Source organism: Stegostoma tigrinum, chromosome 44, assembly GCF_030684315.1.
Source record: "Stegostoma tigrinum isolate sSteTig4 chromosome 44, sSteTig4.hap1, whole genome shotgun sequence".
Lineage (NCBI taxonomy): Eukaryota > Metazoa > Chordata > Chondrichthyes > Orectolobiformes > Stegostomatidae > Stegostoma > Stegostoma tigrinum.
The window spans coordinates 9,289,782-9,307,428 of record NC_081397.1 but is presented as its reverse complement, the minus strand read 5'-3'; the positions used below and the strand labels follow the sequence as shown (position 1 = coordinate 9,307,428).

Genomic DNA, 17,647 nt, shown 5'->3' with positions numbered 1-17,647 from the left:
GCTGTTTCACGCTGTTAGTTGCGAGTTTGCATTGAACCGTGAATAAAACAAAGCAGTGTGTGCAAACGGGCTCATCCCGCGAAGGAGAAACATAGCAGTCACCGGATTAAGAGTTTCCAGCAAAATATTTGAAATCGTGCCTGTTGTGCTTCCCTTCAATAGTTCGTGTATTGGGAGCTGGATATTGAACCGTGTAAGCATTCCATTCGTGGATCTGGTTAGTTTTTGTATCTTAGTAAATTGTTTTAGAATTTCGCTAAAAGAAAGAGGAGGAACCCGGGTTAGTTGTGTAACCGGACCCTTTTCTGTTCGACTCGTTGGCTTTAAAACAAGGAATTATCATGAGTATTCACGAAATTTTCTATTGATGAGCTTTGATATTTTGAAACTCGGTGGATGTCGATTTACGGGAGAATTCTCTTTTGCCTTTCTCCAGGCAATTATCTGATGTGCCAAGACAATGTCACGTTTCCGTGGTGCAACACCAAGTGTGACTAGCTGCTCCTACTAACAGCAGGTATGTTCCCACTGTCAGAGCGGAGACTGTCCTTTCCACAGTCGCGGTTTAAGTAAGACTCGCATTGAACGCAATTTCCAGAAAGCAACAATCAAACCAGCAATCAAATGCCACCAAATAAATACAAATGTAACCTTTTTTTCTCTTCTCAATATAAACTAGCCCAGTTCCAGTCAAGTTTATCTTTGACAGCCCATTGTCATTCACAGCATTTGAAGAGAATAGATTGAATTTATGTCACAAATATACTCTCAATAACTACATTGAATTCACATTAAGCGAGGGTATTTTTATAGTTATAATCCAGGTATACAACCTGATCACAAGGTTTAGAGCTGGATGAACACAACAGGCCAAGCAGCATCATAGGAGCAGGAAAGCTGATGTTTCTGATGAAAAGTTTAGGCCCAAAATGTCAGCTTTCCTGCCCCTGAGATGCTGCTTGGCCTGCTGTCTTCATCCAGCTCCACACCTTGTTATCTCGGATTCTCCAGCATCTGCAGTTCCATTTAAGTCTGATACAAACAGATCAAGTTGTTACAATGACCATTATATGGAGTAGGTATTGAGTACAAATATGGAAGGAAACTTTTGATGTTGATCAGTGACTGAGGACAGAAATAGTAAACAAAAACAGAATTTTCTGGAAAAGCTCAGCAGGCCTGGCAGCATGCGTGAAGAGAAATCAGAATTAATGTTTCGGATCCAGTGACCTTTGCGCAGAACTGAGGAAGTGTTTGAAAAGTTAACCATGATTTCTCTTCACGTGCTGCCAGACCTGCTTTGCGTTTCCTGCAAATTCCATGTTTGTTTCTGACTTGCAGCACCTGAAGTTTTTTGAGTTTTTATTTAGGACTAAAATTATCTTTTGATGAATAATGTCCCATACAAAGACACAGAAATTAAATAATGTGAATTGCAAATGCACTTTCTCTGCCAAAGCCTGACAAGTAGAGAATGCAGCATGGTCTGTCAGATACAGAATAAAATTCTCCAAATAAATAAATGAAAAAAAAATTCAATATCCCAGTACAAAGTGAAACTAAGTATCTCAGTAAAACTGGAAACAACCTACACTGACTTACAAGGCCAGCTTTTTTAAAAGAAAAATAAGCTTGTCTGTCCATTTCTACATGATATCTTTACACTGACGCACTATCCAACACTTGGATTCATGAAAATGCCTCAGAAATACAGATCAAGTACATGTCAGAAGCAGGCCGTTCAGCCCATTGTACTTGCTCTAGAACATTTGTACTCTTCAACTGTTTCCACAGATTGTTGGGAATATGATCTGCTCTCCACCTCCTTACCCCCTCAGACTGACAGAAAGCTCATAAACCGCAAATGGAAATGGGATTAAGGCTCTCTCTCTACACCCTCATAACTATTCTGTCAGATTGAAGCACAGTCACAGAATATCACTGGTGGCCAGAGAATAAAACTATTTTGATGCACAAGAGTAGAAATTGATTATTTTGGATTGAGAACTTCACTCTCTCAGTCACACAGCAAAAACTGGTATGTTTGCAACAATTACTCAACTCAAAAATAGACATAACAGAAACAGAAAGGCATACGTTAATAGTTGCTCTTGTTCATGTTGCAGAAACTGACAAGAAGAGAATGATAATAACACACACATTCTCATTGTTCAAAACAGGAGAGGGGTTCGACAGTGAATGGGAGGGCCATGGGAAGTGTTCCCCAACAAAGACACCAAGGTGTTTGTGTGCGTAGTTCACTGAAAGTGGAGTCGCAAGTAGATAAGGTGGTGAAGCAAGTGTTTTCCTTCTTTGGTCAGTGTATTGAGAATAGGAGTTGAGATGTCATGTTGTGGCTGTACAGGAAATGTGCTTTTTTACTGCTTAAAGTTCTGGCCAACCTGCTGTCGGAAGGAAGTTGTTGAACTGGAGAGGGCGCAGTAAATATTTAGAGATGTTAGCTGGACTAGATGGTGTGAACTGTTTGGAGAGGGTGAACAGGTTCGGGCTTTCTACCCTGCAGCATCAGAGACTGAGGAGTGACCTTGTAGAGGTTTATAAAGTCATGAGGAGCATGGATAGGGTGAATAGCCATGGTCTCTTTTTCTCGGGTGGAGGAGCCCAAACCTTAAGGGCATAGGTTTACAGTGAGAGGGTCAATGTTAAAAGAGACCTGAGGGAGATTTCTTTAGTGCAGAGTGTGGGGCATGTCTGGAACAAGCTGACAGAGTACGCCTAGTGGAGGGTACAATGATAAGTTTTAAACACCATTGGATGGGTAGATGAACAGGTCGACATGAGAGGGATATGTGCAAAATGCAGGCAAATGGGACGAGGTCAGATTGGGATGTTAATCTATTGCAGACCAGTTGGATGAAAGGGTCTGTTTCCATTCTGTTTCACTCATGGACGCTGTGATGCTCGAGCTGATTCTGTACATAAATACAGATACTGCAAGGACAGTTCAGAGTCTGGGTATCCTGCAGTGAGTGTCTGGTCTCCTGCTTCCACAAATCCTGTCCAACATCTAATGTGATCAAGTCAGGAATGTGATGGTTTAGCCCCACTTACACGGATGAGTGCAGCTCCACAAACACACCAGAAGCAAGATATCATCCAGGAGAGAAACACTTGATTGGCTCCACATCCGCAAACGTCCATTCCCTCAAATACCAATGCTCAAGCAGCAATGTGTACCTTCCAGAAGATGCACAGCTGGAATTCACCAATGCTCCATAGACAGTGCCTTCCAAGCCCACGACCACTTCCATCTAGATACCACTGTGACACAGGGTGCCATCCAATACTTACGTGTTGCTTCAGTGAGAATGTCCCATTTCTTTCATTTCTCTGTATGTTCTTTCAACATTGAATTAATATTTATGGGATAACGGTCAAGGTGAATGAATACGATAGTTAACAGCTCACTTGGATCAGATATTGTCCTTGTACAGTGGAGCAAATTGAATGGGCCAAATTTTCAATCCACTTCTTTGATTCCCTGCAGGACTGAAACTCCAGACCTAGGACAAAGACTCGGGGCAGGCAGAATTCAGGCCCATCGCAGTATTTCGTCAACCATTCACCGGATCATGCGGGGAGAGGGCCACAGCCACCCCTCTTGAAGATGCAGTTACATCATTAATCTTTATCTCAGATTGGAAAGAGAGATTGATGACACTCTGATTCTCACAGTGGAATACACTATTATACGTTTTGTTACAGTGATCCAATGCAACTGGATCACTGTGCCTTTCCCCTTATCCTATACAACCAATCCTTTGAAACTCCTAACTGAAGCTGGACCCTCTATTAGCCAGGCCAAGGTTCACCACAATGTCTGTTAAACATTATCAGACAGTGTAATCACCAGGCCATGGGATCTTTCCATACATCTATCAATTCGCTTTAAAAAGTTACTGGCCGTACACCTTCAGTCATGCCCCAGAATCGCTTACCTATCAGGCTAGCTTGAATTCTGCTGTCAATTGTATTAATTTTGTGTCTCTATTAAATTCTGTTACTCCTCTTATTTTCCCACTGTCTGAATTATAATAAAACAGACAGTTGACTCCTACTAGGAGGCCAGGCCGCATCAGAGTAGCAAGAAAGTTGATGCTTCTGAAGAAGAATCCTGACCCACAACTTAAACTTTCCTGCACCTCTGATGCTGCCTGGCCTGCTGTGTTCCTCCAGCTCCACATTGTGTTATCTCTAACTGCAGCATTGGCAGGGCTTACTATTGCTGAGTTTATTCTTACAAGTTGCTATAAGATTCATGATATTAATTGTATTATAAAGTGAGTTATATGTAACGCTTTATGCATACCCATACTCTTAGCTCTGTTATAGCTAATGAATTGTGAGCCATTTGCTTCTTACAGGATGCACCAGGCATTCCTTTAGTGACATAGGAAACCTTCTGGAGACGAATTTAACTTTCATACCCATGTTTGAATCTTCTCCCCTGATGCTTTTAGTGATATTTGTATTTTATTTTATATATATAGATTTAGAATTACATTGAAATCTATCTGAAGGATCTTTAACTGGAACCAATTTCTTAATATTGTGAATATTGCTGCAAGATGGAGTTATCTGCTGTTTTCATGATGAGCTAGGCCAGCTGTCTTTGGGATGATTGACACCCCTTGTCCTAACTAACTATATTCATCTAATGGGACAACATCCTTTCATTAAAGGGACTGAAATCAATTGCTTATCAATTTTAATGAACTTGTTTGATTCTGTAGATTTTTTTTATGAGCCATAATCCCATGAGTTCAACTGTTTGTTTATTGCAGAACTTACTGTCCCCTTCAATCTTTGTTGCAAACCTTCAAACTGTCTCCAACAAATCTTGCAGCTGTTGTTTGTGCAATGCTCCCTTTTGCCTCGGAATAACCTCTTCTCAAAAGTACCATTGTGTCTTTGTTAAATGCTGGAGCAGGCTTTTTTCATTCGTTCTGTTTAACCACGTGTCAGTCATATGCAGCAGGGCTAGAGGAACAGCTTAGCTGCCAGCCATTCGGTGTCTCTTAGACTTGGGCAGCCCGAACATTGCTCATTCAATTCTGAGAGAGCTGGAGACAGGGAGTTATTAACATGACCTGGGAAAGAGCTCTATTATCGCTCCACAAAGGGCCGATGCCTCAGCTTGAAGCATTATCTGCCCTTTTCCCCACAGCCGCAGTTGCTTTCTTCACAGTGGGAGAGAAGGGAATTAGGGAATGACCCATTGATGTTTGTTGTTGGGAATTATTGGGAAAAGCAGTCCATGCCATTGGTGGCCCTGCCCCAAATGCTGCTTGTTTGGCTACTGTTTCACACTGTTTATCGTCATTGTGCAAAGAATAGTGGAAACACAGGCAAGATGGTGGAAATATAAGAATCCTGTAAAGGACGCAGATTGGAGTCAACAGATTATATGTCTCGAGCAAAAACATTCGAAATAGTGTCTGTTGTTCTTCTTTACAACAGTTAGTGTGTTGGGATCTGGTGACACAAACTGTGTCAATATTACAGCATCCTCAGGTAGCACCTTTAGATGCAGCTGTGCAATTGTTCAGTTTCTGGACCTCGCTGAGTTAGACCTGTGTTTGAATTGATGGCTTCAAAGAAAAGGCAGAAGTCTCATGATTTGTGTTATAGTCCAATAGGTTTATTTTAAAATCTCAAGCTTTTGGAGCTCTGCTACATTGTCAGGTGAAGTTGAAGAAAAGAAACATCCTAATAATTATCAACTGAATGTACGTTAATCTGTTTGAGATTGTCAAACTTGGCTGATGCTGATTTACAGAATGTTTCTCTTCTGTTTTCATCCAGGCAAATACATGAAGGACCAAGACAGTGTATCATTTCTTTGGTGCAAAGCCAAGTGTGAGCAGCTGCTTCTCACAAACAGCAGGTATGTTACCGCTGTCAGAATGCATCATTTCGACAGGCAAAGAGCAGTTTGATTCAGAGACACGTTGAACTTAATTTCCAGAAAAATGCATTCAAGCCAACAGTCAAATACAAGCAACAAAATACAAGTGGTTTGTTTTCTCTCTTTCCAATGCACACCTCCACAGTTGCTATAATTTTCTTCATTCATAGCCTCCTGACATTTATGACATTTTTGTGAAGTCACAGACTGAATCTTCATCTGAGACGGACACCGAGGAACTGCAGTAAATCTGCATTTAGTAAGCATGTTTTTCAAGTTACTGTCAAGGTGAAGAAATAGTTCATGCAGTTACACAGTTACTTCGCACAGTGTGAGTACAGATATGGAAGAAAACATTCACATTATCAGTAACTGATCAGGGCTGTGTCTATGTTTTGACAAATTGATGTCCCAGGCATAGAGAGAAGAATGAAATAATGTGACTTCCAAATGTGTGACATAAAATGGTTACTGAGAGCACATAACATAAACTGCACAAGTGCGCACACACGCACACATACACACCCCCTACTGAGTGATTTACAATGTATTCCAAATACATACATGCACCGTTCCAACACACATTCCTCAACATCTAATAGCCATGAAGACCATGTACACTTCAAGCCTCAGCACATGTAACACTAAAAATGATTTCTACTCTCAGATTTCAGGTCAGAGAGCTAGCCTTCTATGAAAGAGACAAACAGAACAAAAAGTGAGCTCAGTTCTCCAATCTCCATGCACTCCCTGTAGGATTTAACTACATGGTAATGGCCATGGTCATAAATTAAGTATCAATTGTTTGCGACATCATCAAAAAAATTGTATGAATTTTTTGACATAATTACTTCCCATGAAGTAGTAGATTGAACAAGACATTCAATGTACCTCCAAATATCTCACCGTGTCTTAGACTGAGAGAGGTAACTGAAGTTTTTTTTTCCTTTTGTACAAACTGGAGGAATTGCACATCAGGACAAGTGTCAGATTGAAACCTATATTGCCATTGACTTTGTTTGTCCCACAAACAGGATAGCAGAACCCACTGCCGAATATAAAGTTTTAAATCTACCTGAAGGAAATTAAATATTGACCTGAAAACAGACAGAAAACAACATATATTCAAGCAGATACCAAGTTTTTTGACTTTCAATTAAGAATGATTCGTACAGCGAACTTGCAACAAAAATGTGCACATTAAACTCAACACATTCAAACCAGAGACTGACCAATATTGGAATAAAACTTAAACTGTACCATAGAATGAATATTGTGGAACATACTCAAACTTTACAGGGCAGGATCTGACTGGCAGAAATGAGAAAATACACTCACAGCCATAGAGAAGAAAGTGACAATCACATATCATTGAAGCAGAGAGTAGTAGTAGAAGGGAGTTTCTCAAATTGGAGACCTGTGACCGGTCGTGTTCCACAGGGATCTGTGCTGGGACCACTGTTGTTCGTGATATACGTAAATGATCTGGAGGAAGGTGTAGGTGGTCTGATCAGCAAGTTTGCAGATGACACTAAGATTGGTGGAGTAGCAGATAGTGAAGGAGACTGTCAGAGATGACAGCAGAATATAAATAGACTGGAGAGTTGGGCAGATGGAGTTCAATCCGTGCAAATGTGAGGTGATGCATTTTGGAAGATCTAATTCAAGGGCGTACTATACAGTAAATGGAAGAGTCCTAGGGAAAATTGATGAACAGAGAGATCTGGGTGTTCAGGTCCTTTGTTCCCTGAAGGTGGCAACGTAGGTCAATAGCGTGGTCAAGAAGGCATATAGCATGCTTTCCTTCATCGGACGGGGTATTGAGTACAAGAGTTGGCAGGTCATGTTACAGTTGTATAAGACTTTAGTTCGGCCACATTTAGAATACTGTGTACAGTTCTGGTCGCCACATTACCAAAAGGATGTGGACGGTTTGGAGAGGGTGCAGGAGAGGTTTACCAGGATGTTGCCTGGTATGGAGGGTGCTGGCTATGAAGAGAGGTTGAGTAGATTAGGATTATTTTCATTAGAAAGATGGAGAGTGTGGTTCGGGATCTGATTGAGGTCTTCAAAATCATGAGGGATATCGACAGGGTGGATAGCAAGAAGCTTTTTCCCAGAGTCGGGGACTCAATTACTATGGGTCCTGAGTTCAAAGTGAGAGGATGAAAGGTTAAGGGAGATATGCGTGGAAAGTTCTTTACATAGAGGGTGGTGGGTGCCTCGAATGCGTTGCCAGTGGAGGTAGTAGATGCAGACACATTAGCATCTTTTAAGATATATTTGGACAGGTACATGGATGGGCAGGGAGCAAAGGGACACAGACCCTTAGAAAATAGATGACAGGTTAGACAGAGGATCTCGATCGGCACAGGCTTGGAGGGCGGAAGGGCATTTTCCTCTGCTGTAATTTTCTTTGTTCTCTTTATTCTTTGTATATCGATAACTACACTCTTGTCTTCACGTATCAGAAAACGGCAAGGACAATGACAGTTCTGCACACGTTCCGAATGCCAAACAACTGACAGGTACGGATTGATAAACGTATGCACACATTATAAAAATGTAGAGATTGTGATCTGCATTTGCACATTCACAGAAATTTGATTTTTTTTTTGCAATGCACTCCCACATTCATGAAGCAGGAATGGATGGGTATTGATTGACAACTAAACTCACATATGACACAGCAGAAACTGAGAGGGACAGATTGATAATTACACTCACATCTTCACGTGCCAGCTCCTGACAAATGCAGATCAATAACTACACCCAGTTCTTCACAAAACCATAGATAACAGGTACAGATTAATAACTAAATTCCTGTCTTGATGACACAGAATCTGATAGGTACAGGTTTATAAAAATGCTCACACATTCCCCAAGCAGAAACTGACAGGAATATATTAAAAACAAAACCTCACGTTCATGGAGCAAAAACTATCAGGGATAGACTGACAATTACACAAACATGCTTGAATATTCTGATTTCAGATACTGACAGGGACAGATTGACAACTACATTCATTCATTCGTACAGCTGAAACTGATGGGGAGAGTATGATAAATGTATTCACACACTCTCAATTTTCTGAAGAAGGGCCCAGGCACAAAACATCAGCTTTCATGTTCCCCTGATGCTCCTTAGCGTGCTGTGTTCATCCAGCTCTGTGCCTTGTTATAACAGATTTATAACTACACTGTCAGATACACACAGGAGAAACTGAAAGTTACAGATTGGTAAATATGCTCATGCTAGCATGTAGCAGAAACTGACACAAAAAAAACAGCTCCTGTAAACTGTCATCAGATGGGTGTGAAACCATTTAACTGATCAATTCAACATCTAGCTAATAAACATTCAGATACTTAAATTATCACCAGGAATTCAAACAGAACTGTGGGTCTGATTGCACTCTAGCCCTGAGCTGCACTACATTTGATCAATTTTAAAAACTCCAACTCCAACTGATTGATGCACAGAAAGTAACCGATACCCATACAGCTCCATGACTGGAACTACCTAATGCAAGCTTGTCTGTGCATATGAGTTTAGTTTCTGATCCATTTATGTCATTTCATTCATCTCAATCTCGACATGTTTATAATGTGTGCATACATTTATCAATCTGTACCTGTCAGTTTTTTTGCATTCTGAATGTGTGCCTAATTGTCATTATCCGTGTCATTTTCTGATACGTGAATACAAGAGTGTAGTTATTGATATACAAAGAACAAAGAGATAACTATACTTAGTTATTTACAAAGCAGAATTTGACAGAGAAAATTGATAACTACACTCATTGAAGAGCAGAAACTGACATAGATTGACAACTGGATTCACACATTCAATTTGCAGAAACTGAAAGGTAAAATCTAACATAAAAAGACAAAAGAATTGTTGATGCTGTAAATCAGGAGCAAAAAGAGAACATGCAGGAAAAGCTCAGCAGGTCTGGTAGCATCTACGAAGAGAAAATCAGTTAATGTTTCAGGTCTGGTGATGCTTCCTCAGAACTGTGTAAAATGTGATAATTACTGTCATTTGCAGAGCAGAATCTGACAAGGACAGAATGATAGCTATGCTCACAAATTGACAAAAGCTGAAATTGACAGGTAAGGATTGATGATTACATTCGCATAGAAGAAACTGACAGGGGCAGAATGATAACTGTATTTAAATATTCATGCCACAGAAACTGTCAGATATAAATTGGTTATTACATTCATATATTCACATCATAGAAACCAGCAAGTATAAATTGATAACTGCATGTACAGATGCCTCCAGGGCTGCTGAACTTTTCCAACAACTTTGGTTTTGTGTTGAGAGTGACGCTTCATTTTAGTTTACCAGTAACTGATTTGGACAGAATTGTTCCTTTTGATAAATATTTATCCCATATATAAACATAACAAATAAATCATGAGAACTTCAAACACATTTTCCTGACAAATAGAAAAACCAAGGAACTGCAGATGCTGGAAATCAGAAACAAAAGTAGAAATTGCTGCAAAATCTCAGCAAGTCTATCAGCATATGAGTATGGAAATGAGTGTTCTGAAGTTGAACCTCTGTTCTGAGGTAGTGCGACGCGACCTGTAATAATACTCAGCTTTGTTTCCATGTGGATGGACTGACAGATACAGGTACTGACTGACTCAGAACTAGTTCAAAATACAATCATCATAACTAAAGATGTGATCCAAGGACTAACAGTCCGTTTAAACTCCAGCTAACAGAAACATGATCTATACAAAATGATTATCACTCACACATATCTAGTCATAGACAACGACAGCACAGCAAACAGTCCTGTCTCTCCAAGCCTGCAATGATTAGAAACAACAAGCCAATAATTACATCCATTCAGCCAGCATTCAATTTCCATAAATGTTTCACGGTGGCAGGGGAACTACCATCTCCACCTTTATCGCAGGATTGTTCTCAAATTCTTCATCTTGTGGAGCTAGATTTTTTTTGTTCTGTTGTAAGCCAGAAGATTTTATAATCATGGACATTTATTTTTTAAAAAATAATAATTTAAATGGTAACTGGCTCTCCACTTTACATGAAACATTTAAAATGCTCAGTTTTCGAATGCAGGAAGATTGAAGGATCAATGGAGTGTGGCTGTCCATCTTGTTCCATAACAACGGTTCTTTTCAAAAAAATCTCATTATCTAAAACCTGGGTACTTACCCAATGGTCCTCAGTATTAAATTTTAGTTTCCAAATTCTTCACAAAATAATCTGGCTCTCCTCTTTTGATGGTCTGTCACATATGGACCAAGTTCTGAAGGATAATCGAATGAAACCTGCAGGGCTATGGGATGTGTGCAGGAAGGTGTGATTGTGATGGCCATCTGGGGGTGTTTGGGTCAGCATGGACATGATGCACCAAATGACCTCCTTCTGTTCTGTACCATTTTTACAATGATTGGTCTGGACCAATGTTTCCCTGTCAGTCTCTGCTGTGTAATACAGAAGTAATTTGCCAAAGATTTAGAGGGACACATTGATAACTACACTCACACATTCAACAGGTAGCAACTGACATGAATGGATCAGTAACTAAACTCATACGCACAGACAAGCTTGCATTAGGTAGTTCCAGTCATGGAGCTGTACGGGAGTTGGTTACTTTCTGTGCATCACTCAAATAGAGTTGAAGTTTTAAAAATTGATCAAATGTAGTGCAGCTCAGGGCAAGAGTGCAATCAGACCCACAGTTCTGTTAGAATTCCTAGTGATAATTTAAATATCTGAATGTTTATTAGCAAAATGTTGAATTGATCAGTTAAATGTTTTCACACCCATCTGATGACGGTTTACAGGAGCTATCTGTGTTTTCCTTCCTGCAGACAAACACTTGAAGGAACAAGACAATGTATCATTTCTTCAGTACAAAGCTCCTCCTAACAAACAGCAGATATGTTCCCACTATCACAGCATGAGAACATCCTTTCCCCAGTCACGGAGCAGATTGAATCAGACACACGTTGAGCTTTAATTTCCAGTCAGACACGTCAAAGCCGACAATAAAACAAGACAGAGGAATGCCACTTTATTTTGCTTCTCTCTCCATTCAAAATACCCAGTTTGAACAGGTTTCACCTAAAATAACCCATTGACATTTACACCAGTTTTGAAGATTGGTAGACTGAATCCTTGTCCAAAGTATACCATCAGGAATTGAAGGAAATCTGCATAGAATTACTCAAATATCAACTTCACATAATGAATCACACGTCCACCGATAATATTATTGGCTGCCTGACAACTGATCCACTTTTAGGAGTAGTACTACCTAAACTCAAGCATTCATATTGCAGGGTCAGACAGGAAAAAAATGGTATTTGACCATATTAATACTTCAGAAACTGCAAGTAAAAGGTTGATGAAAAATGTTCACATAGTCACATAATAGAAACTATTATGCACATATTCATTGCTGTACTCGCATTCACAGAGACTGAAACTGGCAGGAATATATTGATGATAACACTCCCAATTTCACAGAGCAAAGTGACAGCTACAAACTTAGAACTGCAATCACAAATCGACAGACAGACAGGCACGGATTGCTGACTGTACTCAAATATTCAGAGTAGGTTCTCACAGGTACATCTTGGTAACAGGACTTGCAAATTGACAGAGAAGCAAATGATAGGTGCACATTGCTTTCACGCACATATCCAATGGACGAACTTGACAGGAACAGATTGATAACAACCTTGGACATAGCAAGAACTGCAAATTCTGGAATCAGCCTTCCCAGTTATACGCAGCATAAACTAACTGACATGTACAGTTTGATAATTACTCTCATTCACAGAGCGGAATCTGAAACGTCCTTATTGATAACTGCACTCACATGGCCACCAAGCAGAAACTGACAGAGTTTGATCACAGTGACAGTCAAATTGTGGAAATTGACAGATACATGTTGATAATCGCTTTCACTGAAATGTCAGGGTCAGTTCATTAAATATGCTGCTGTTGACTTGCTCACTGAGCTTGTAAGTTTGTTCACAGACATTTCATCACCATACTACACAACATCATCAGTGCACCGTGAATGAAACGTTGGTATTCTGTCCTTCTTGCTATTTATGTGCCTCAGTTTGCTGGGGTGGTGAGCAACACTTCCAGATTGGTTTCTTAGTGGTTGGTGTGTGGTGTCCAGCTGGACATGTTTGTTAATGGAGTTCTAGTTTGAATTCTTGTGCATGTCTTTGTTTGGGATGTCCTCTGATGGCTACCTTGTCCCAGTCAAACAGGTGTCCCTCTTTATCCACGTGCATTAAGGTGAGTGGTAGTTGGCCATGACTTTTGGCAGCGAGTTGATGTCCATGAATCCTGATGGCGGGTTTCCTACCGGTTTGCCTTGGGTAAGGTTTGTGGCAGTATTTGCATGGTATCTTGTAAATCGCATTGGTTCTGCTAATTGTGAATGTTGGATCCTTCATTCTCAACAGCGGCTGTCAGTTCGTGGGCTATCATGATTCTTACGGGGTAGAGTAACCTGGTGGTTATTTCACACCCTCAGTGCATAGTCTGGTGACTACTATCACTGGATGTGTTGTGTCTTCCTGTTGTCATCAGTTGTGTGGCATCTGCGAACAATGCATTTTGAGTAACTGTCATTTCTAAAGACACTATCTGTGTTCTTCCTTGGCTTTATGAAACTCCGGGATGCTGCAGTGTGTTGTGGCTCACTTGAACAGGGAAAGCTAGCTCATTGGATTCAAAATTGGCTTGATGGTACAAAGCAGAGGGTGACAGTTGAAGATTGTTTCTCGGACTGGAGGCCTGTGACTTGTGGTGTGCCACAGGGATTGGTGCTGGGACCTTTGTTATTTGTTATTAACATAAATGATCTGGATGTGAATGTGCAAAGCATGATTAGTAAGTTTACAGATGATGCAATGTTAGGCGGTATCGTTCATAGTGGGGAAGGTTATCGAAAATTACAGAGGGATCTTAATCAGATGGGGAAGTGGGCCAAGGATTGGAAAATGCAATTCAATGCAGATAGGTGTGAGGTGTTGCACTTTGGAATGTCAAACTATAGTAAGCCTTGTATAGTAAATGGTAAGGTCCCTGATTAGTGATGTGGTACAGAGGGACCAAGGAGTACAGATAAGTCGTTTGGTTAAAGCAGTGTCGCAGGTGGGTAGGGTGCTGAAGAAGGAATTCAGCATGCTGGCCTTCATTGATCGAGGCATTTAGAATAGACTCAGACTATTGTGTAGAGTTTTGGTCACCCTGTTGTAAAAAAGACCTAGTTCAACTAGAAAGTGTTCAAAGAAGATTTATGCAGGACTAGTGGGCCTGAGTTATAGCGAGATGTTGGCCAGGGTAGGACTTTATTTCTTGGACCGTAGGAGAATGAAGTGTGACCTTATTCAGATGTATAAAATCATGAGGCCCATAGGTCAGATAAATGCAAATCATGTTTGTTTTTTTTCCCCACAGATGAGGAATTGAAAACTGGAGGGCATAGGTTTCGGGTGAGAGGGCAAGAATTTAAGAAGGACCTGAGGGGTGCCAACTTCACAGAGAGAGTGGAGCACGTGTGGAATCAGCTGCCAGAGAAAGTTGTTGAGGCAGGCACAATATCAACACTTAAAAAAAAAACATTTGAACAGGTACATGGAAGGGAAGGATTTCGAGGGATATAATGTGGGCAATTGGATCCAGCTGAGTGGGCACCATGGTCATCATGAACCAGTTTGAGCGGAAGGGCCCATGTCCATACTGTGTTACTATAAGACCATAAGACATAGGAGCAGAAATCAGGCTATTTGGCCCATCAAGTCTGCTCCACCATTAAATCATGGCTGAGAAGTTCCTTCAGCCAATTCTCCTTCCTTCTCCCCATAACCTTGATCCCCTTGACAATCAAAAACCTATCTATCTCACCCTTAAATGCACTCAATAACCTGGCCTCCACAGCCTTCTGTGGCAGTGAATTCCATAGATTCACCGCTCTCTGGCTGAAGAAGTTTCTCCTTATCTCTGTTCTAAAAGGCCTGCCCTTTACTTGAAGGCTGTGCCCTTGGGTCCTAGTCTCTCCTACCAATGGAAGCATCTTCCCTACATCCACTCTGTCCAGGCATTCAGTAGTCTAAGTTTTGATTATCATCCTTCTAAACTCCAAAGAGTACAGTCCCAGAATCCTCAAACATTGCTCATATGTTCAGCTTTTCATTCCTGGGACCATTCTCGTGAACCTCCTCTGAACCTGCTCCAGGGGCAGTACATCCTTCCTGAGATATGGGGCCCAAAACTGCACATGCTACTTCAAACGTGGCCTGACTCGAGTCTTCTAAAGCCTCATAAGTACATCCTTTTTTTACATATTCAAGTCCGTAAGACCATAAGACATGGGAGTGGAAGTGAGGCCATTCGGCCCATCAAGTCCACTCCACTATTTAAGTCACGGCTGGGCATTTCAACTCCACTTCCCTGCACTCTCCCCGTAGCCCTTGATTCCTTGTGAGATCAAGAATTTGTCAATCTCTGCCTTGAAGTCCTGGCAAAATAAATGCCAGTATTGTAGTTGCCTTCCTGACTACTGACTCAACCTGCGAGTTTACCGTGAGACATTCCTGGAGTAGAACTCCCAAGTCTCTTTGCATGCAAGACTTCTGAATTTTCTGCCCATTTAGTAAAGAGTCTGCTTTTATTCTGGAGGGAGGATGGTAACTTCTTCAAGTCAGGCATCCCTGGAAGAAGCTTTGCAGTGAAGTTAAAATTGTATCAGAGATAATGGTGACTGCAGATGCTGGAGAATCCAGACAAACCTCAGGCGATCTCTACCCCACTGCAACTCTAGGGACAGATCGAGAACCGCACTCCCATTTCCACAATGCAGAGAATGACAGATATTCGGCAAATTGTCGCTCAAGAAACCCGAAAGTCTTCACAAAACAATACTCCCCACAGCTTAATAAGGAAATCTCAGCTGGTGATGAAACAAGGTAACATTTTACTCACAAAAGATCACTGAGCGGAATAAAACACCTTGTCACAATTAAAATCTCGCAGGACTGTGTTCAAAATATTGACAACCAGTTCAACTGCAAGGGAGATAGGAATTTGATCCGTGTACAAAATTTCGGTTTGTGTTTCACATTTCGTTGCAGAACCGAAGAGATCCACTTTGTGTTTGACACTAACCAATCACAGAAAGGCTAATCTCATGGTGTGACATTCTTGTAAAGTACCCAATCAGGAACAAGGATTTCCCTCATCCCTCATTAGCATTGCTGACGCGATCAGGCTATAAAAAGCGAGCTCCGAGACGGCTTTCGCTTATTTTGTGTCTGAAAGTGACTGACGCTATGCCAGATGAGAAGAAAGCGCAGCAAGCCTCCAAGAAGGGCGCCAAGAAAATCATCAAGAAGGCGCCGGGCAAAGCCGGCAAGAAAAGGAAACGATCCAGGAAAGAAAGTTACTCTATCTACATCTACAAAGTGATGAAGCAGGTTCACCCCGACACCGGCATCTCCTCCAAGGCGATGAGCATCATGAACTCGTTCGTCAAGGATATTTTCGAGCGTATCGCAGGGGAGGCTTCCCGCCTGGCCCATTACAACAAGCGCAGGACCATCAGCTCCCGGGAGATCCAGACCGCGGTGCGGCTGCTGCTGCCCGGGGAGCTGGCCAAACACGCCGTGTCGGAGGGTACAAAGGCGGTGACCAAGTACACCAGCTCCAAGTGAGACCCCACATTGTGTTGAAAAAACACATCCAAAACCCAAAGGCTCTTTTAAGAGCCACCCACTACCTCACTGAAACAGCTGAACCGTATTAACTTGGATAGCCGATGCTGGAGAATCTGAGACGACAAGATGTGGAGCTGGATGACCACAGCAAACCAAACAGCATCAGAGAAGCAGGTAAATTGACGTTTCGGGGCGAGACCCTTCTTTTCAAATGAAGTTTTAGCTTTACAATTGATTCTGGGTCTGGATAATGAATGTCGCTAAGCTTTGTTTTTAATTATAAAAATAATTTCGTTTGATCCCAGACCCTCTGCCCTTTATTGTCGGTTGCGTATTTCCCAGTCTCTTTTCCCGGCCTGTATAGAGAGCATATTTATCGACACCGAGTCACTTTTCAGCAAATTCTATATTTTCCAGTTATTCTTTAACCCTTGATCAGGGCAGAAGGTACAGTGCCCCGTGGGGTATGAAACACGAGTTTCACTCCCGGAAAGAAAAGTAACTGTTGTCGTCCCACGAATAGATTTTGAAATTTATTTGTTCTTTTTTTAAATTAAATTTTCAAAACGCCACTGACGTCGTCTGATTTTTGCAGAACACTGTAAATGAGGCTCTCAGCTGTCGATAAGAGGCTTTCAAAATGAACTGAGATAAAGCTAGTATAGCTGCTGGATTGCCATATCAGGTGTGAAGTCTGATCAACGACAAGAGGGACGGCAACTTTAAACTGAAGTTTCACCGTTCTCACCCGCAGGAGCGTTGAGTTTTTGATAAATATTTCAGGGTGCACTTGCAATATGAAAATGAACCGGAAGGCAAAGTACTGGGCTTATGGTAAGATTCATGGCAGTGTAGATGAGCAGAGAGATCTCGGTGTCCATGTATACAGATCCTTGAAAGTTGCCACCCAGGTTGACAGGGCTGTTAAGAAGGCATACAGTGTTTTAGCTTTTATTAATAGAGGGATCGAGTTCTGGAACC

At 41.3% G+C, this 17,647-nt stretch overlaps 2 protein-coding genes and 1 long non-coding RNA gene across 3 annotated transcripts in view; all 3 read left to right on the top strand.

Moving 5' to 3' along the window:
* Positions 1-17,647, top strand: part of LOC132206967 (uncharacterized) — a 405,704-nt gene that overhangs the window by 66,527 nt on the left and 321,530 nt on the right. The gene's annotated exons all lie outside the window — the stretch shown is intronic.
* LOC132207063 (uncharacterized) lies at positions 10-12,936 on the top strand. The gene is made up of 4 exons (XR_009443277.1): positions 10-193; positions 437-517; positions 3,509-5,908; positions 11,795-12,936. It is a non-coding gene; the product is annotated as an uncharacterized LOC132207063 (long non-coding RNA).
* On the top strand, positions 16,115-16,673 carry LOC132207018 (histone H2B type 1-O-like). Its single transcript, XM_059642203.1, has one exon. It carries the CDS (start codon positions 16,283-16,285, stop codon positions 16,661-16,663), a length of 381 nt encoding a protein of 126 aa, XP_059498186.1. The 5' UTR covers positions 16,115-16,282; the 3' UTR covers positions 16,664-16,673.

Excerpts from the sequence above, each read along its gene's own strand:
- LOC132207018 (XM_059642203.1), top strand. The coding sequence starts at position 16,283 with ATGCCAGATGAGAAGAAAGCGCAGCAAGCCTCCAAGAAGGGCGCCAAG.